This window comes from Solanum stenotomum, chromosome 1 (assembly GCF_019186545.1).
Source record: "Solanum stenotomum isolate F172 chromosome 1, ASM1918654v1, whole genome shotgun sequence".
In the NCBI taxonomy this organism is placed as follows: Eukaryota; Viridiplantae; Streptophyta; class Magnoliopsida; order Solanales; family Solanaceae; genus Solanum; species Solanum stenotomum.
Window position 1 is genome coordinate 8,929,338 of NC_064282.1, and position 20,853 is coordinate 8,950,190.

General features: G+C 33.3%; 2 protein-coding genes and 1 long non-coding RNA gene across 3 annotated transcripts in view; 1 reads left to right on the forward strand and 2 right to left on the reverse strand.

Annotated features, from left to right (window-relative positions):
- The window catches only part of LOC125853278 (uncharacterized), a 6,458-nt gene extending 4,321 nt beyond the window's left edge, over nucleotides 1–2,137 (forward strand). The window contains exon 2 of the long non-coding RNA XR_007445151.1: nucleotides 2,032–2,137. This is a non-coding gene — a long non-coding RNA (uncharacterized LOC125853278). The remainder of the gene's footprint in view (nucleotides 1–2,031) is intronic.
- The window catches only part of LOC125853277 (leucine-rich repeat receptor protein kinase HPCA1-like), a 12,294-nt gene extending 4,387 nt beyond the window's left edge, over nucleotides 1–7,907 (reverse strand). Inside the window, exons 1-10 of the mRNA XM_049532943.1 lie at nucleotides 7,618–7,907; nucleotides 7,223–7,340; nucleotides 7,069–7,140; nucleotides 6,886–6,960; nucleotides 6,725–6,796; nucleotides 6,264–6,425; nucleotides 6,116–6,190; nucleotides 5,824–5,895; nucleotides 5,328–5,402; nucleotides 5,061–5,132 (exon numbers count right to left, since the gene is read on the reverse strand). Of these exons, the coding sequence (XP_049388900.1) occupies nucleotides 5,061–5,132; nucleotides 5,328–5,402; nucleotides 5,824–5,895; nucleotides 6,116–6,190; nucleotides 6,264–6,425; nucleotides 6,725–6,796; nucleotides 6,886–6,960; nucleotides 7,069–7,140; nucleotides 7,223–7,340; nucleotides 7,618–7,717 (893 nt within the window). The 5' untranslated portion in view covers nucleotides 7,718–7,907. The remainder of the gene's footprint in view (nucleotides 1–5,060; nucleotides 5,133–5,327; nucleotides 5,403–5,823; nucleotides 5,896–6,115; nucleotides 6,191–6,263; nucleotides 6,426–6,724; nucleotides 6,797–6,885; nucleotides 6,961–7,068; nucleotides 7,141–7,222; nucleotides 7,341–7,617) is intronic.
- Nucleotides 7,908–10,776: 2,869 nt separating this feature from the next.
- On the reverse strand, nucleotides 10,777–20,677 carry LOC125853274 (leucine-rich repeat receptor protein kinase HPCA1-like). Its single transcript, XM_049532942.1, has 19 exons — nucleotides 19,888–20,677; nucleotides 19,561–19,678; nucleotides 19,407–19,478; nucleotides 19,233–19,307; nucleotides 19,072–19,143; nucleotides 18,572–18,733; nucleotides 18,422–18,496; nucleotides 18,142–18,213; nucleotides 17,993–18,064; nucleotides 17,838–17,906; nucleotides 17,660–17,734; nucleotides 13,914–13,985; nucleotides 13,640–13,774; nucleotides 13,004–13,485; nucleotides 12,681–12,839; nucleotides 12,460–12,596; nucleotides 12,068–12,287; nucleotides 11,728–11,963; nucleotides 10,777–11,532 (listed from the first exon to the last, which is right to left on the reverse strand). Exons 1-19 carry the CDS (start codon nucleotides 19,985–19,987, stop codon nucleotides 11,059–11,061), a joined length of 2,877 nt encoding a protein of 958 aa, XP_049388899.1. The 5' UTR covers nucleotides 19,988–20,677; the 3' UTR covers nucleotides 10,777–11,058.
- Nucleotides 20,678–20,853: the final 176 nt, after the last annotated feature.

Genomic DNA, 20,853 nt, shown 5'->3' on the forward strand with positions numbered 1-20,853 from the left:
CATATACGTAATAATGAAATAACTTATTCTGAAATTAATAATTATAAAATACCTTGTTTCCAATCGAACGACGTGATAACATAATCATTCTAAATACTACTACTGTAGTAAGTAGTGAACATTCTAAGTCCACGAAAACAGAGACACCCTTGTAGGGGCTAAAAAACACAGTTCCCTTTATGTAAGGTTATGTTTCAACTTACATCATGCATTAATTGGACCCCATATATAAATAACTTGTACAGTACTCTTAGAATGATTTTGTCTCTTCTAAGATGAAAAAAATAGTCCATCCTAGTTTTTTTTTTAAACTATAAAAGTTATCTTAGGCCCAAGTCCTTTTGAATATAGAATTACCTTAAATGGTATGTCAAGTTATATATGAATTAGTAAGAATGAACGAAAAGAAAGTATATATAAGATATTTTTATATGTGGATTTTTATTTTTGGGTGAGCGGCCAAATATGTAAGTTCCCTATCATTTATTGTGACTTTAATATTGATTTATTTATGATCATCCGAAGCAAGGGCCTGGTAGGTAGATATGTTAGTCTTAATGAGGTGGGTTCACTCACTACTCATATTGGTTGTCCAAAGAAAGGGAATTTGACAAGTTGCTTTATCTAAGAGTAATTTTTTTTATAATATGTGTGCTATTGATATTTTGGAAAGAATTTATTGAGAAAAAGATATCAATACAATTCTTTTTTTTATTAATGTTTATTGGTCAAAAATTTTGGAAAGTATTTTTTCTAAAAAAATAAGGTTTTGAAATTGACTTCCTTTGTGGAAGTAGGAAAATAAGTGACATTCCATATTGATTATGATTTCGGGTGTAGATTCAATATAATTTACATATTTAAAATCAATACAAAAAGTATTCCAAGTTAACATAACTAATAATTCAAAATGTTTTATTTTTTAAATATCAGAAAACTGTAGTAAAATAAATTATTTGACTCTCCAAATAGTAACACCTTCACATATAATGAGACAGATGAATGAAGTAGTAAGTAATCTGTTATAACATGTTAAATTAAGAATCAAGTTATGGCAACTGGGCGTCAGGGAACAATTGAACCCCTATCCTTTAAAGCCATCAGGCTTTCCAGATTCTTTTTATATAGAAAATATTGTTGGGATTTCAAAAACTTCCAGCTGATCACCTTATTTCTTCGCTAAAGGTGTGATCCCCCGTTCCATCAATGCTACTTTTCTTGCTTTGATTCCTAATATTTTGATCTATGACTACCTCTAGTTAAATCTAGGATAGAGTTACGACACGATATGCCGACAACTTACTACTTGGAAATCGTGGGTTCCGTCGAACTTCTCATTGAAATACAAAAACTTATCGCCCACTTCTTACAATCTGGCTTGAACCTTTGAGTAGACTCTGGAGGATCAACATAGCTGCACGGAATGCGGTAGAATTCTTCGGTACGGTTGCTAGGATGAAGGAAAGGAATGTAACCATTGTAAGTTATAACAACTTCCATGAATTTGGATGGTTCATTCAACAGCTTCATTGCATTCAGGGGATTAATATCCATGCACGTTGGCGTCTCCCAGAGGCTTCTTTTCTTCAAGAATACTCTGGGTATCGTGCACTCTATTCGTATCTTGAACAATTGGATTCTGGATACCATGCTTGAGTTCACTCAATATGGCATATACAGAGCTCTGAGGCCTGGGATCACAGTTAAATGTAGCTTATCTTCCTATGCTAGAGCTTGATCGAGGGATCGATAAGAATGAGTGGTATTTCTCTGCTTTGTTGGAGAAACCAATGTCCTGAACTACTTAGTTACTGAATCTTCAGACTGTTCCTAAAATGATGGCAATTTTACTTCTAATTCAAGTACAAGTGACCAACCCTATACTGACTATTTTCCCTTTCTTTTCTTGTTTTGTTTTGTGCTTTTTTGTAATCCAATTGAAAAAATACAAGATGAGAAAATTATGCTTCACTATAGACAAAGAGACTTTCAGTATAAGGATGGTTCAAGATTTTGTTTGTTCCTTCATAGGTTGCTGAAGTAGATGCATAGTCTGCATAGGGGTTCAGTCTTTCGATCTCCATAATATTTTCAATCTGTTTCACCACTTCACTCATTTTAGGGCGATTGACTCCTCTTTCTTCAACACACTTGAGTGCTAAAACCACAAACTCCTCTAAGCTTCTAGGAGTTGCACCCGAACGAACTGCAGGATCCAAAATTTCATGAAGGTTATACAAATCTTATGTCATGTCCATCGCATCCTTCACTTCCTTGACAATATATCTTCCTTTATCAATAGGAACTTTTCCTGTGACTATCTCAAGCAGCACCACTCCAAAGCTAAAAACATCACTCTTCTCTGTCAACTGGTTTGTCATGTAATATTCAGGATCCATGTATCCCTAATAAATAAAAGGCAACCATCAAAAGGACATAGATTATGAGGTAAATACTGACACATTTTTCTGCAACATCTCAACTTGTTTCCATTCATACATGGCAAGATCACATTTTACGAACGTTAAAAAGCTTCTATCTGCTTGTAGCTTCTATATGGGCGATAACTCATTTGTTTCCTAATTAAGGTAGTATTTCTCCTTGAATTTGGTGTTTTGAAGCATCATTACCTACAAGTCCCTTGCCTTGAGAGAATATGCAAAAAATAAAGAATACGTTTTCGTATTTTCCTGTTCCTACTTATTTATTTACTCATTTTTGGTGGAGGGAAGGGTAGTCGATGAGAAAGGAGGAGCTTCAGATGTTCTTACTAGACAATGAAATAGTACTTGTAATGCTTATTACAGGACTAGAGATTATGGACACATTAAATTTCTGAACTTTCTGGACATCAGAAGTTTGAGGGATACAAGCATACAATATTCTAAAACGAAACAAGTTCAGGCAGGCGTTTATAGAATCTTTACTCACCATTGTTCCTTTGACTTGAGTGGTAATGTGACCCTTTTCACCTAGAAACCTGGACAGGCCAAAATCAGCAACTTTTGCGTTTAGGTAACCATCCAATAAAATATTGTTGGACTTGATGTCCCTGTGTATGATGGGGGGACTGACAAGGTCATGCAAATACTGCAAACCTCTGGCTGCTCCAATGGCTATATTCAGTCTCCTCATCCAATCTAACTTGATCCCAGTCTTACCTACAAGTACAAATTTCATTACATTTCCATTTTGGTCAAGTTAAAAGGAGTTAGTTTCAATGAATCAATAAGAAGGGATCAATATATACCTGAAAGACCGTCTTTTAAGGTGCCATTAGGAATATACTCGTACACCAGCATCTGTTCAGCTCGATCGAAACAAAAGCCAGCAAGGCCAACAACATTCTTGTGATGAATCCTTGAGAGAAGCTCTATCTCAGATTTGAACTCACGTGCACCCTGCGCAGACCCTTGTAGAGCTCTTTTAATTGCAACTAATTCTCCATTCGGAAGAGTTCCTCTGTAAACCTGTAGAGACACACTTCTACAGTTTAAAAACTCATTACAGTTTCAATTGTTTCTTTCATTGGATAGAGAAGCTGGTTCAAACAAACTTCTTGATATACTGATATTTTCAGTTATGATGACGGTGGAGGGGAGGGGGTTGTCCATGTTCAATAAAAACTAACCTTTCCATAACCACCACAACCAATATCGTTGGTTTCTGAAAAATTATTGGTCCATTTTTTGAGCTCCTCATATGAGAAAAATCTAGCTCCTGTCAGCTGTGGAACAGCACCACTATGTTTATTTGAGTCCCAGGATGCTACATTAAGAAGAAAGATAGGAACAGTCACCGTAAGATGAAGTAATAGGTAAATGGTTTAATAGATAGTTCGACCTCTTACCAAAAGGATCGCTCCTCTTTGCAGCATCTTCAGCTCTTTTCTTTTGCCGGAAAGCATAAATACCAATGGTTAGTGCTAAAATTGAAAGGACAGAACCACCAACTGTGGCTCCAATGATAATGCCTGTACTACTTGATTTTTTTGATCCGGTGGATGTCTCTGGAAAACAGCATACACAGATTCAGACTTCATATATATATATATATATTGTTTCTTCAGTCACAAACTTTCTGTAATATGTAGGAGATGAGAAATGAGTGACAATAAGGAGAAGGAAATATTTCTATTACCAGCGAGGTATTTATAGCCATCACTAATGAAGCCATAAGGTCCAAAGGAAGACGGGGGCTTGAAAATCTGATTACTAAGCACAAAACCTATTCCAGCAACTCCAGTTGCATTGAAAGAATCTTGGCTAGAAGGAAAAACTTGCAGATGTATTACAAGGTAGTTGTCATCTGAAACTATTGTTGGATTATGGAGGGAAACTGATTCCACGGGCAGTTGACCTTCTTGGAAGAAAAGCATCAAAGACTTTTCAAGAGTCTCATAAGTAGTTATATTTCCCAAGTTTAAAAAGGAAGGAGCTCTGAAGATTAGGTCGCCAACATATGGAAAAGCACATTTACAGGCAGGACTAGAAACTTGATTAGAGCTGCACTCAATTGCCAAGCAATTCTGTAGTGGGGTTAAATATGTCTCATTTTGTTGAGTTTCGATACAGTCTGTTTCTGTCCCTTCTCCTCTTTTGTTGCAGAAAGGATTGCCTTTAAGCCTGCATTGGAAAAAGTAAGAAATGAATTAATGAAAAATATATAGTCAAGTTTAGCATAGAATAATCATATGTTACTATAAGCTAGGCCAAAGAACTGTCCAACATATGGTGTTTCTTGTCAACTTGGAGGTTCTATGGCTTGAAGAATCATGAAATAGAGATTACATTATCTGAAAGCGATACCCTGGTTTTTGAGTAAATGATTCGATAAGATTATTTTGCACATCAATGAGCTGCAACTGGTTGCTATATGTGGATTCAATTTCAAGTGAGCCGTTGAGTTTGTTATTCCTCAAGATGCTGAAAGCAATGAGCACATTGTCAACGAATATCAGCATTATACAGAGTTAGGAAATTTCAGTTAAGATAAATTCAACTTCAGATACTCAATCTATAGTTTATACAAAAACAACACAAAGTAAAAGGGACACTTACACTGTCTGCAACTGGTGTAGGCTGAAAAGGCTAGCTGGAACTGATCCCTGAAGCCCTGTCTTTTCCATTACCCTGTCAATACAAGGTCATTCATAAGGTTAAAAAGAATTTCTAGGAATTGAATCCATAAGAATGAGGAAAAAAATGGAAATCTATCCATATTCAAATGGATGCAGGAATATACACATGCACTTGTGAACCTGCTCATGGTCACGCATACATACACACACATACAAAAAAAATGAGAGACAAAGCATAGTAGCGTACAATGTTGTTAATGAGTGCAGGTTTGGGATCCATGAAGGAAAATCTGATGCATTAAATGCATTACTGCTCATGTCCCTGAAAAAATAAGTGCCCATGATTGGGGAGAAATATTTATAGTACTATGTTCAGCAATTATATAATGGATTATAAACTCAAAAGGGACAAAGGCACAAAACTTAGGATAAGCAACTTACAAGTAGTTGAGGCCATTCATGCCAGTGAGATTCGGCAAAAGACCATTCAGATTGTTGTTTGATAGGTGGCTGTAATACATGGTCAAAATATACTACTTCAAAAAATCAAGGTTCAGAAAATTGTTTCATTTTCTACTTACAGAACATTGACATGTATGAGATTGTTGAGATTTTGTGGTACAGATCCATTGAATTCATTCCTGTCAAGACGACTATTACAATACCAGAAACAATTTATAAGGCATAGAGAGCAAGAAATTTTACTAGATTATAAAGGGAAAACACAAGATAACTATACTTACAGCATTTTCATCGTCTGGACAAATCCTAATGTATCCGGGATTACCCCGGTAAATTTGTTATTCTCAACTAGCCTACAAGTTAGAATATACAAGCATGAGGAAACTGTAAAGCATGATCAAAAGGAAAGTTGTTTGTGATATAATTATCATGCTTCTTTCACATGACTACTCTCAGAAGTAAAAACATGCACTAACAAGAATATCAAAGGGCAAGCTCAACTACAAGTGAGGTCTCCAATATTTACAGACAAAATTATTCATTCACTCCATTCTCCAATTCGATGGAACTTACAGATGTGTCAGAGTCATATTAGAATGGAAAAGACGAGCTGGAATTTCACCGGATAGCTGATTCTTCCCAAAGTGACTGAAGAAATGTAAATAATCTTAGAAAATGCAGTTGAGAGACAAAACAACATCAAGAAAAAGGAGATGCGTACAAGTGTTCAGTGTTAACAAGCAAATCAAGACCAGGGTTGCTCCCACTAGAGACTGGAATGTTTCCTTCTATCTGATTGTCAGATAAATCGAGCCAATGAAGCTCTGTCAGATAGCCAATGGTAGCAGGTATTCTTCCAGTAAATTGGTTAGAGTTCAAAGATCTGCATAATACAGAATGGGGCTGTTTTAGAGCATATACAGGTAGATATGGTACAAACACAACTATTCAGATTTTGATAACGTATAAAACACAAGTATAGCAGCATGGATTAAACTCCTCATGAACTGAACTGCATTGCCTATCCTGGAGATGGACCAAAATTTGAGTACAGCTAGCACCAAAAGCCACACATTACGTTAACCATTTTAAGAAGCTCATATATGACCTTTGGAGTTCTGGTAAAATATGTCACGTACTGGTCGCGCGTTCAAAGTACAAAGAGTTCCACAGAATGCTTACAGAAAAGCCAGCCGCCTCAGATCTCCTATGGATTCTGGTATTGTTCCGGAAAATCCACAACCAACAAGGATCCTGTCATAAAATTAAGAAAACATCAGCATATTATCACGAGATTAGCTGGTAAGTGAATACTTGAGCGATGATTATTCACATTCACTTACAAATTCGATAGCTTTGTCAATCTTCCAATAGACTGAGGAAGAGATCCTGTCAAATCTTTGTTATATGATAGATCCCTATAAGACACAGTCAATAATTATATCAAAATTGAAACAATGGAAGCTGCTCAGTCATAAGAAAAAAGGGTGTGCAGGAGAAACATGAAATGTTAAAGGAAAACCTACAAAGTCTCCAGTTCAGATAATCCGTAGACGTCTCCAGATAGCTGACCTTTCAAACGTATACTTGACAATGTTCTGAAATTGAGAAAGATGGCATCAACCATATGATTTCTGTAATTTTAAGCAGTTGACAAAGGGATACAAGTCGAATTCTTACATAGAAATCACTCGTGAATCTCTGCATCCAACTCCTTCCCAACTACTCCCACAGGGATCTGCTCCATTCCAATCGGAAGGACCATACCAATAATTCATGAGAGACTTTAAAACAGCAGCTGTATAAAATATTGAATCAGTTCTTCTATACTAGAACACTTAATTGACCATATCTAGAAGAGAGCAGGAAATGTTTAATATAATGTTCCCTCAAGATTATTGAATATTTTCCATAATCTCTGGATTATTTATTGGAGTACTTTTTTTAAGAGACAACTTCTTCATATTATTACAAAAAAGGAAACCTAAGATTTGAACACTAGTACTCACAGAAAATCAAATATTAGTGTACACTGGTTAAGAAGCATTTGACACAGAAGAATAAAAGAAACTTACCATCAACAGGATTAGTATATGCTGCTATTGACAGAACATGAATCAGAACAACCAGAAAATAGACTAGAATTTGCAGTGTCATTTCCAGAGAAACTACCATGTGATCAATTTCACAAATTAAAATCAAGAAGACAACTTCAACTTCAAATCCCTTTTCAAGTTCTGCCTATCAATGACAGCTATCTGATGCATTTACTTGTAAAGGAGTTGAATGAGAGATTGTTCCATTTAGCTAACTCACTCTCTAAATTTTCAAAATAGAGACTTTTCAACTGGCAATTGGGGTGGGGCAGGGCGGGTCAAAGTACTTCTTCAGAGAACAATAATTGGGTCGTTCTGTAGCATCTTTTTCTATTACCTCGTCTTGTATTTTTTTTCCTTTACAACATTACTACTTTTCTTATTTAGATAGTATTCTTCTTCTTTTGTCCTTTAGATCATAAATTGTATCACAGTGACACAATATTATGTATTGTACTTCAAAACATATTTCTCCTTGCATGCACGTAATAGTTTTTCTTCATTGTCATGTTCACATATATACCTTTAACCTTCTTTTTCCCTGATAACTGAGCATATCAACCTGCTAAATTTTTGTAGTTTATATACTTAAAACATAATAGATTTCCTTATCAATGTCCGGATGAACATATATTCTTCTCTATAATATGTATAGTAGACTAACTAATAACCAATCCAATCAGAAACCTTAATTCGAGAGATCAAACTAGCAATGATAATATCGTAAAGTTAGAGTGGAAGAAGAATGCCATCATAGAGAGATCCGCATGTAAACTTGAAGGGCTAGGGAACTTCTTTAGCTCAATAATGGAAGTTAGGGTCGATCCGAGGAGGCTTTTATTTTGGTGTGACTGTTTTTCTATCAATATTATCCGGTGATCAAGAGGAGAATGTCGTAATGGACTGAGCAGCTATAGATATAAAACATAAAACTCATTTGGTGGTTCCTCAAAAGGAGAAACTCTTGAACAGAGAGAACATATAAAAAGTTCATAGTTCAAAATAAGAAAGAATTTATTGAAAATTCCTAAAATAAACGTGACTTGTTTTGTCAGAGACAAACATTACTCTTTCAGCTTGAAATGTGCATGACCCTATTCTCGTTGGTTGGCTTCTTAAACTTTCACCGATGAGGGTTCGATTCCCACCTGGTAATCTCCTTCCCCTACACCCAATTTAACAAATAAATAAATAAAAGACCTTCACAGGCATCAAACAAATATTGAATATTTCTCGATATTGGGTGTTAGAATGAACATTAACAATCTCATGATAATTAGATAAAGTTTAGTTTATGGAAATTAAAAGGTAAAATTACTTGTTTTAGGAAAATTAAATTTAAGGGTCATTGTCAACTAGTTAATGTCAAGAGGGGCAGTTGAAGAATCTTCCACACACTTTAGGGAAGTTGAACGCCATGAGTTGAAAGTGAGATCATACCTTGTATCAAAGTTGAAATTCCAACTTATTACATAATAATAACCTTGATTACTGTACCCTGGATTCATCAGTTTATATGTACAGTATAATTTCGCAAATGGAGTTTGAAATAATAGTACATAAGCAAATCTTATTCACAAGCTAGAGAAGTTGTTTTCCTACAAAGATAAAAGTTAGATTACTATTTTGCTCCTACACTAAATCATAATCTATCTAATTAATTAAATATATGAGTAAATAAATTTCTAATTTATTATATAGTCTTAATTTAAAAGTTTAAAAAGATAATTATATATATATATATATATGAAAAGTCACGTGGAAATTTGAAAGGTCAATTACTATTAAAATAAATATAAAAAGATAGAACATAAAATTTAACTTTAAAAGATACATGCATCTACTTTAATTTCTTGTCTTTAAGAAATAATTACTGATTTGTAGTCTTTTATTATTTGTGTGAGAAATTTGAAAGGTCAAGATTAAGAAAATTAAATATATGAAAATTATTAAAGTGGACCCCTACGCTAAATCATAATCTAATTAATTAAATATTAGTAAATAAATTTCTAATTTATTATATAGTCTTACTTACTCTTAATTTAAAAGTTGAAAAGTTTAAAAAGATAATTACATTATATATATATATATATATATATATATATATATATATATATATATAAAATTAATCATACTCATCAAACGTTGGAGATAAAAATATGGTTTTCATTAAAATTAAATCGGAAAAGGGTCATATCTACCCTTGTACTCTTAGAAAAGGGTCATATTTACTCTTCGTCATACTTTTTTGATATATTTGCCCTTACCATCCAACTTTGGATACATATTTGCCCTTATATAGTTAACTTATCATGTCACCATTTTTATTAGTCCACGTGGCGCCTACATGGCTCCATGTGTATATTCTTTTATTATAATCAAATTAAAAACATACTTTCTATTTAGTATTATATTTGACCCATTTAGTAAAATCCGATCCAACTAATGTGAAAATCCATCAGCCCTAATTTTTTTATTTTGCAAACAAATAACCAAAATTAAATGAAAAGAATTAATTGACACTATTATATTTGCATAGAACAACAAATACTAAAGAATAATGTGATTGATAATTATCAACATTAGATTAGCCCTATACAAATTTGTATGACAGTAAAAAATAAACATGCAACGCATGTTTCCAGAACTAGTATTTTAAAACATGAAAACTTTTTTCTTTTTGGTTTTCAATTGGGTGTCTGGTACCTCATTGAAATGCCAATTGTGTTTGCTTTCCTAGTGTAATTTTTTTAAAAAAAAATTTTATCCTTTCATATTCTATAAAATTTTCACAAAGAATATTCAATTGAACCCTTCCCGCTTACTAGTGGGAGAATTGTTTTTTAGGCTTCTTACAATATTTTTTTTGGTTTTGTAATTTTTACTTTTTTTATCGAGATCTTTCATTTTTACCCATAAAATTTTTAAAAAGACCATTTTCTTTTATTCAAATTGTAACGGATAAAAAAAGAATATTTCTTGTAAAAAACATCAAAATTCAAATCTTAAAAAATTGTAAAGAGTTGGAAAACATTTCTGTCACAATTAGGTGAAAGGCTGTTATATAAGATAAAAATGTACAATTGATCTCATGTCAACTTTTCACAAATAGTTGCAGAAACTTTGGCATAGCTGCAACAACATTGAATGCACAATTTGTATTAGGATGAAAATATGTGAATTCTCATATACAAATGATCATCCTAATTGATATCAGAAAAAAGTTTACACACTTTTTACAGAAGGTAAAAATAAATGTTTCAAAAAAAAAAAAAAGTATTTCTCTGTTGTACAATAATTTACTCCAAAGACAAAATTAGTTGAATCATTCTCTCAAATTTGTACACACATAACAGGGCAAAGCATATTATGTGTCAATCTTAATTCCACAAGCTAAGAAAAACCACAAAAACACTGATCTTACTTTGGCTCTACCTTTGAATTAGGATATGCTCCACTATAGACAAAGAGACTTTCATCAGTATATGGATGGTTCATGCCTTTGTTTGGTCCTTCATAGGTTGCTGAAGAAGATGCAGAGTCTGCATTCGGGTTCAGTCCCGCGATCTCCATGATATTTTCAATCTCTTTCACCACTTCATTCATTGAAGGTCTGTTGGCTCCTTCTTCTTCAACACATTTGAGTGCTAAATCCACAAACTTCTCTAAGCTTCTAGGAGTTGCACCTGCACGAACTGCAGGATCCAAAATGTCTTGAAGGTTATACATGTCTTTTGATTTGTCCATTGCACTCTTCACTTCCCTGACAATATATCTTCCTTTTTCAATAGGTACTTTTCCTGTAACTATCTCAAGCAGCACCACTCCGAAGCTATAAACATCACTCTTCTCAGTCAGCTGGTTTGTCATGTAATATTCAGGATCCATGTATCCCTGATAAATCCGTCAAAAGGACATTATTATGAGGTAAATAATGTACCTATTTATTTATTAGACAATGAGATACTGTTTGTAATGGTTATTACTTGACTAGAAACTATTGACACATGATTAAATTTGAGGGATACAGGTCTATAATATTCTAACACGAAACAAGTTCAGGAAGGCGTTAATAGAATCTGTACTCACCATTGTTCCTTTGACTTGAGTGGTAATGTGACCCCTATCAGAGTCACCTAGAAGTTTGGACAGGCCAAAATCAGCAACTCTTGCGTTTAGGCGATCATCCAGCAAAATATTGTTGGATTTGATGTCCCTGTGTATGATGGGAGGATTGACAAGGTCATGCAAATACTGCAAACCTCTGGCTGCTCCAACCGCTATCCTCAGTCTCCTCATCCAATCTAACCTGATTCCAGTCTTGCCTACAAGTGCAAATTTCATTACATTTTCGACATGTACATTTCTGTTTTGATCAAGTTAAAAGGAGCTAGCTTCAATGAATAAATAAGAAGGGACCAACATATACCTGAAAGACCGTCTTTTAAGGTGCCATTAGGAATATACTCGTACACAAGCATCTGTTCAGCTTGATCGAAACAAAATCCAGCAAGGCCAACGACATTCTTGTGATGAACTCTTGAGAGAAGCTCTATCTCAGTTTTGAACTCATGTGCACCCTGCATAGACCCTTGTAGAGCTCTTTTAATTGCAACCAATTCTCCATTTGGAAGAGTTCCTCTGTAAACCTGTAGAGACACACTTCTACAGTTTAAAAACTCATAACAGTTCCAATTGTAGTCCAAGAAATTCTTTCATTGGAGAGAGAAGCTGGTTCAAACAAACTTCTTCATATACTGATATTTTCAATTATGATGACAGTGGAGGGGAGGGGGTTGCGCATGTTCAATAAAAGCTAACCTTTCCATAACCACCACAACCAATATCGTTGGTTTCTGAAAAATTATTGGTCCATTTTTTGAGCTCCTCAAATGAGAAAAATCTTGCTCCTGTCAACTGTGGAACAGCACCACTATGTTTATTCTCGTCCCAGGATGCTGCATTAAGAAGAAAGATAGCAAACAACCACCATAAGATGAGGTAATAAGTAAATGGTCTGATTAGATAGTTACAAATCTTACCAAAAGGATCGCTCCTCTTTGCAGCATCTTCAGCTCTTTTCTTTTGCCGGAAAGCATAAACTCCAATGATTAGTGCTATAATTGCAATGACAGAACCACCAACTGCTGCTCCAATAATAATGCCTGTACTACTTGATTTTTTTGATTCGGAGGATGCCCCTGGAGAACAGCATAGACATAGACTCAGACTTCTTAACTATCAACTTCACTAAGATGCTGCTCCAACGGCTCACTTACAATTTATATTATTATAGATTAGGCTGCACATATATGTAGTAGATGAGAAATGTGTGATAAAAAGGCAAAGGAATTAGTTCTATTACCGTCGAAGTATTTATAGCCTTCACCAATGAAGAAGAAAGGTCCAAATGACGATGGGGGCTTGAAAGTCTGATTACTAAGCACAAAACCTATTCCAGAAACTCCAGTTCGATTGAAAAAATCTTGGCTAGATGGAAAAACTTGTAGGTGTATTACAAGGTAGTCATCTAAATTTTTTGTTGGGTTACTGAGGGAAACTGATTCCACGGGCAGTTTAGTATTTTGGAAGGATTGCATCAAGGACTTTTGGAGAGTCTCATAAATAGTTCTATTTCCCAAGTTTGAAAAGGAAGGAGCTCTGAAGAATAGGTTGCCTGTATATGGAAAAGCACATTTACAGGTAGGACTAGGAACTTGATTAGAGCTGCACTCAGTTGGCAAGCAATTCTCTGGTGGGGTTGAGTATGTCTCAGTTTGTTGAGTTTCCATACAGTAAGTTTTTGTCCCTTGTCCTCTTTTATTGCAGAAAGGATTGCCTGCAAGCCTGCATAGGAAAAAGTAAATAAACGAGTATATAGTCAAGTTGAGCATAGAATAATCACACGTCACAATAAGCTAGGCAAAAAACTGTCTCGCGTATGGTGTTTCTTCTCAACTTGGAGATTTTATGGCTTGAAGAATCATGGAATAGTGCTTACTTTATCTGAAAGGGATACCCTGGCCTTTGAGTAAATGATTCGATAAGATTATTTTGCACATCAATGAGCTTCAACTGGTTGCTATATGTGGTTCCAGTATCAAGTGAGCCGTTGAGTTTGTTGTTCCTCAAGATGCTGTAAGCAATGAGCACATTGTCAACAACTATCAGCATAATACAGAGTTCGGAAGGAAATTTCAGCAAAGATAAATTCAACTTCAGATACTCAATCTATACTTCATACAAAAACGACATAAAGTAAAAGGGACACTTACACTGTCTGCAACTGGTGTAGGCTGAAAAGGTTAGCTGGAACTGATCCCTGAAGTCCCGTGTCTTCCATCACCCTGACAATACAAGGTCAGTTAAAAGGTTAAAAAGAACAACTAGGAATTGAATCCATAAAAACAAGAAGAAGAAAAAAAAGAAATCAGTCCATATTCAAATGGATGCAGGCATATACACGAGCACAATACACACATGCACCTGCTCATGGTCGTGCATACACACACACATCATATCATATCATATTTTCATATCATATATTATATTATATTATATTATATATATATATATATATATATATATATATATATTACTAATTTACTATTCTCTCTGTCCCTAATTACTTGTCCACTTTTCCTTTTATAGTTGTCCCTAATTACTTGTCCATTTTGACAAATTAAGAAAGGACAAAATAATTTTACCTATTATACCCTCAATTAAATACTTAAAAAAAGGTAAAATTTCTTGAAAATCTTAAATTTTTAATCCATCCACTTTATAATTAATAATAGGAGTAAAATGGTAAACTCACTATGTCAATAATTGCTTTCTTAATAGGTGTGTCAATTCAAAAGTAAAAAAGTAATTAGGGACAGAGGGAGTAATTTTTACTAATTACTAAAAGTGGGAAGCACCTATCTTCAAAGTTAGATTACAATTTTACCCCTATACTTAATTAAAATGTAATAAATACAACATCTAATCTAAATAAATAATAAAAAAAATGTATTATCTCTTCAAAATTAATATACATAAATATAAAATCACTAAATTATCCACACAAAAAAAGAGAGGGCACTGTTTGACATTCATATTCCAATTAAAAGATAATGATACTTATTATGTTTCCAGTCAAATTAATGAAATGTCATGGAAATTCATGGGGTGAGAACTGAGGTGAATGTATCCATAATAAAAAAATAATGACATTTATTATGGCTTGGAATATGTATCTCTATATATTTATTGCTTTGTGTTATTTCTGTTCAAAGTAGAATATTAGTCTGAGGTGAATGTACTAACATGAATAAAAATGGAGAAAATTAAAACGAGTGTTTAAACTTAGATTACAATTTTTCTCTTATATTTAATTAAAATAAAATGCCTAATCTAATTGAAATAGTAGTAATTGTATTTAAATTTACATGAGATTTGTGAATCTGCAGATATTCAAAAGTCCAATTTAAATGTAGCCCTTAATGATTTACCCATTAATCAAATTTAAGTGTGCGTTATTCATTGCTAAATAGTTTGGAGAATAGGAAGAGTTGCATTGAATAATTAAATGTAGACTAATGAAAGAAAAGGTTCAAGGAATGCAAATTGAAAAATAGCTATAAAAGGCAAGAAAGGATTCTTGAATTCTTACTCACCATTTTTATAGGCTCTTGCATAATTTTAATTTATTAATTAATTTCATCTTCTTTTTTGTTCTTGACGAGAAAGCAACAATTTGAGAGGATGGGAAGTATCTAGAGCTATTGGCGTCTAGAGTTCGATTAGCCAGTAACATCAACTTCACTAAATAAAGTTCAATATAGATTTATTGTAATGCACAATGTTTATGTATCATTATTCCGACATGTAATATTTTAATTTTAGCATTCAAATATTCTTGTTATACTTTTAGCAGTTGTTTCTACTCCCTCCGTCCCTATTTAGTTGTCCATATTTCCTTTTTTAGTTGTCCCTATTTAGTTGTCCATTTTGACAAATCAAGAAAGGACAACAAATTTTTTCCTATTATACCCTTATTTACACTTCTTGAAAATTGTAAAAATGTATGTTGTTTCCCTCCAATTTATTTCACTTGAATTCAAAGAAGTGGTTGTAATTTTGAAGTGAAAAGTTGTCATAAGGGTAAAATTGTAACTTCACTGTGCTAATCATTGTTGCCTTAATCTGTGTGTCATTTCTAAAGTGGACAACTAAAAAGGGACAGAGGGAGTACTTTATATGTAAAGAGAGAATTGATATGTGTTTTAATTTCTTTATTTTAGTAAGAATAAGCTTGCATTTTTTAAAACCAATATATTTAACTATTATATACTCCCTCCATCTTAATGAAAAAGTTTGAACTAAATAACATGGCACGTGTCCAGATACTAGTCATACTAAAAGTGGAAGCTCATAACTTAAAAGTTGAATTACGATTTTACCCCCCACACTAAATTAAAATTTAATTAAATATTTAATTAACCAATAAATCATATTATTATTTTATATTTTATATTAAAAGTGGAAAGCTCATAACTTAAAAGTTGAATTACAAATTTACCCCACACTAAATTAAAATATAACTAAATATTTAATTAACCAATAAATTTAATGAAATAATCATATTTTATTTACTGAATTAGAAGTCTAGCAATTGCATTTTGATATAATTTTCGTTAGTTATTAATGATTAAATTCATTTAATTAATTTCATACATAGAGCATATCCATCTTACATGGACTTTTGGACTTCTGATAACGTGCAACTTCTTTTCCTCATTTCATGGAGCATATCCATCTAACATGGACTTTTGAATTTCATACATGGAGCATATCCATATAATTTGTTGCTCACTAACCTCCAATTTAATTATGAATTATATTACTTAATATGGGACGCACGTGTCGAGAATTAGTTATATTAAACGTGGGAAGAATCTAAGTCAAAAGTTGAATTACGAAAATACCCTTTAACTATTAATTTATTTTCTTGAAATTATTTAAAATATTATTTTTTCATTTAATATTTATTTTGGGATTCAATGAATTTTGACTGTTCGTATTATGGTAGTTAACACTCCTATTTCCAGCTAGACTTACAATTCAATACTCATTATTAAATTGTAAGTTATTATTAGCAAGAAAAAAACAACCATCTTTACATCTTCCATGTAGTAATAGTAATGATTTTTCATAATCATAGTTACTATGAATTTTTTAATAATTAGTCATAATGATTTTTCACTACACATTTAATATATTTGAATTTTTTTACATATTTTATCCTTAGATAACAGTTTTATTTGTACATTATATTTAAATGTTATAAATTGTTTAATAAATTAAATAGTAGTAAATAGTAAATCATCATATTAGTATACATAAATTACCACTAACTCTTCATTATATGTATGTAATTCCCACTAATTATATTCATTATGTTTTTTACTCTCATCGATAATCTCAATTGGATTAATATCATATTTATGACAACTCTTTGTGTTCCTCAATGCTATCCTATAAATAATGACATTTGACACAATAATTTACCCACTTAAACCAATTGAAAAAAAAAATGAGAAAATCTCTATGCTCTCTTCTCTTGTCTCTTTTTATTGTTTAGTTTAACATTTATTTTTCTTGTTTGTTGTTATTGTACAACTTTCTATTGTTGTGTTGTTATTATTGAGAATTTACCATGGTTTGTTGTTTTGTATACATTAGCCTAGCATGTGGTGTTTTAGTATCCTCATTTGAATATTGAATTTGTGCAATAGTTAGTTATTTTTACTTGATGAACTTTTAGTCAATTTTATAGTTAAAGGTATATTTTTTTTATTAGGAAGATATATGTAATTCCTATAGAAACAATGATAGATTCTTCTTCGTAAATACCAAAGATTTGAAGGGGATAAAATATGTCATTTGCAATACAAAATTTATATAAGTATTTTGAGATAAACGTGCAACACACGTTCCCAGATCTAGTAAAAAAAAGAGAGAGAGAGAGAGAGTATACAATGTTGTTAATGATTGCAGGCTTAGGATCCATGATGGAAAATCTGATGCATTAAATGTATTACTACTCATGTCCCTGCAAAAAATAAGTGCCCGTGATTGGGGAGAAATATTTATAGTACTAAGTTGAGAACAATGGATTGTCAACTCAAAGGGATAAAGGCACAAAAGCAACTTACAAGTAGTTGAGGACATTCATGCCAGTGAGATTCGGCAAAAGGCCTTTCAAATTGTTGTTTGATATGTAGCTGTAATACATGGTCAAAATATACTACTTCAAAAAATGAAAGAGGACCTACAGTAGGTTCAGAAAATTGTTTCATTTTCTACTTACAGTTCATTGACATGTGTGAGATTGTTGAGGTTTTGTGGAACAGATCCACTGAATGCATTCCTGTCAAGACGACTATTGCAATACCAGAAACAATTCAGAAAGCAACTTTACTAGATGATAAAGGGAAAGCACAAGATAGCAATACTTACAGCACTTCCATTGTCTGGACAAATCCTAATGTATCTGGGATTACCCCGGTAAACCTGTTGTTCTCAACTAGACTACAAGTTGGAATATACAAGCATGAGGAAACCGTAAAGGAAAGTTGTTTGTGATATAATTATCGAGCTTCTTTCGCATGACTACTCTCAGAAGTAAAAACATGCACTGACAAGAATATCAAAAGGCAAGCTCAACTACAAGTGAGGTCTCAAATATTTACGGACAAAATAATTTATTAAGTTTATTCTCCAATTCGATGGAACTTACAGATGTCTCAGAGTCATATTAGAATGGAAAAGACGAGCTGGAATTTCACCGGATAGCTGATTCTTCCCTAAATGACTGAAGAAATGTAAATAAATCTTAGAAAATGCAGTTGAGAGACAAAACAAGTATCAAGAAAAAGGAGAAGCGTACAAGTGTTTAGTGTTAACAAGCATATCAAGACCAGGGTTGCTCCCACTAGAGACTGGAATGTTTCCTTCTATCTGATTGTCAGATAAATCGAGCCAATTAAGCTCTGTCAGATAGCTAATGGTAGCAGGTATTCTTCCAGTAAATTTGTTAGAGTTCAAAGATCTGCATAATACAGAATGGGGCTGTTTTAGAGCATATACCAGAAGAAGGGTTGAAAGAAATCATATACAGATAGATATGGTAAACACAACAGTTCAACTTTTGATAACGTATAAAACACAAGAATAGCAGTATGGATTAAACTCCTGATGAATTGATTTCTCTGTTTAGAAGTGCATTGCCTGTCTCAGAGATGGACCAAAATTTGAGTACAGCTAGCACCAAAAGCACACATTACGTTAACAATTTTAAGCAGATAATATATGACCCTTGCATTCTGGTAAAATATGTCACGTACTGGTCGCACATTCAAAGTACAAAGAGTGCCACATAATGCTTACAGAAAAACCAGCCGGGTCAGAGATCCTATGGAGTCTGGTATTGGTCCAGAAAATCCACAACCAACAAGGATCCTGTCATGAAATCAAGAAAACATCAGCATATTATCATCAGATTAGCTGGAAAGTGAATACTCAAGTGATGATTATTCACATTCACTTACAAAATTGATAATTTTGTCAATTTTCCAATAGACTGAGGAAGATATCCGGTCAAATCTTTGTTGTATGATAGATCCCTATAAGGAGCAGTCCATAATTAGAACTGACAAATTATTGCTCAGTCATAAGAAAAAAGGGAGTGAAGTAGAAACATGAAATGTGAAAGGAAGACCTACAAAGTCTCCAATTCAGATAATCCTTGGACGTCTCCAGATAGCTGACCGTTCAAACCCATACTTGACAGTGTTCTGAAATTGAGAAAGATGGCATCAACCATATGATTTCTGTAATTTTAAGCAGTTGACAAAAGGATACACACCGAATTCTTACATAGAAATTACTTGTGAATTTCTGCATCCAACTCCTCCCCAACTACTCCCACAGGGATCTTCTCCGGTCCAATTGGAAGGACCATACCAAGAATCCTTGAGAGACTTTAAAGCAGCAGCTGTATAAAATATTGAATCAGTTCTTCGTCACTAGAAGAGAACAGGAAATGTTTAATGTTCCCTCAAGATTATTGCGATTAAGAGACAAGTTCTTCATATGATTACAAAAAGGAACTAAGATTTGAACACCAGTACTCACAGATAAAAATCAAGTATCTCTGACCACTGGTTAAGAAACATTTGATAGAGAAGAACAAAAGCAACTTACAATCAACAGGATTAGTTCGTGCTGCTACTGACAGAACTTGGATCAAAACAACCAGAAAACAGACGAAAATTCGCAGCATCATTGCCATAGAAACTACCATATATGTGATCAACTTTACAGATTAAAATCGACAAGACAACTTCAACTTCAAATCCCTTTTCAAGTTCTGCCCATCAATGACAGCTATCTGATGCATTTACTTGTAAAGGAGTTGAACAAGGGATTGCTTCATTTCACCTACTCTCGTGTTTTTTAAAAAAGGGCAGCACAACACTAGTGAAAATATCTCTCAATATTTTATTAAGCTGCAGTCAACTTGATGACATAATCTCAACAATTAAAATAACTTAACAAATATTTAAACTTCAAATTCATCCTAAAACAAGGTAACTTATTATTTTAAAAAATGAATGCAATAACTAAAAAGCAAATTCAACACTCCTCCTTTGTTTTAGATACTGCAATTTAAAAAAGTTGCTCCTCCTCGATTTCTGCTTCTACAACTTGTGCTTGAAAATTGTTCTTCAGCTTGCATACTTATGTAACACGACCAGCTTGTTTGCAATTTCCACATTTTGCATCAGGTTTCCACCAAACAAAAATTTTCCAAGTGTATTTTTCTTTTGCAGTATTTGCAAAGAGTAATTACCTTTTTCTTTTCTTTTTTGTGCATTAAAGGCATCCTCAATAACATTATCTTGCCTGAAGGCTCTTCTTTGCTCTTGTGCTTGAAGAACACTTATTCGTTCTTCAATAGAAATAGTAGAGAGATCTTCAGACTCTTCCCGAGATGAAATTTAGATTCGAATCTCTCTGGAATTGTCACAAGAATTTTTAGAAAAAATCGAATACGCAACTGAATTTTGAATTACAGTTTTGGCTTTGACATTTTTGATTTTTCATCCGAATGAGATCTAATTTGAGCAAGGATAGGATTTGCAGGGAGAGGTTGTAAGGGTATATCTT

Excerpts from the sequence above, each read along its gene's own strand:
- LOC125853274 (XM_049532942.1), bottom strand. The coding sequence starts at position 19,987 with ATGGTAGTTTCTATGGCAATGATGCTGCGAATTTTCGTCTGTTTTCTG. Across the intron at positions 19,479-19,560 it reads AATTCACAAGTAATTTCTAT|AACACTGTCAAGTATGGGTT; the intron begins GTAAGAATTCGG and ends TCTCAATTTCAG. Across the intron at positions 11,964-12,067 it reads CTTAAAAGACGGTCTTTCAG|GCAAGACTGGAATCAGGTTA; the intron begins GTATATGTTGGT and ends TTGCACTTGTAG.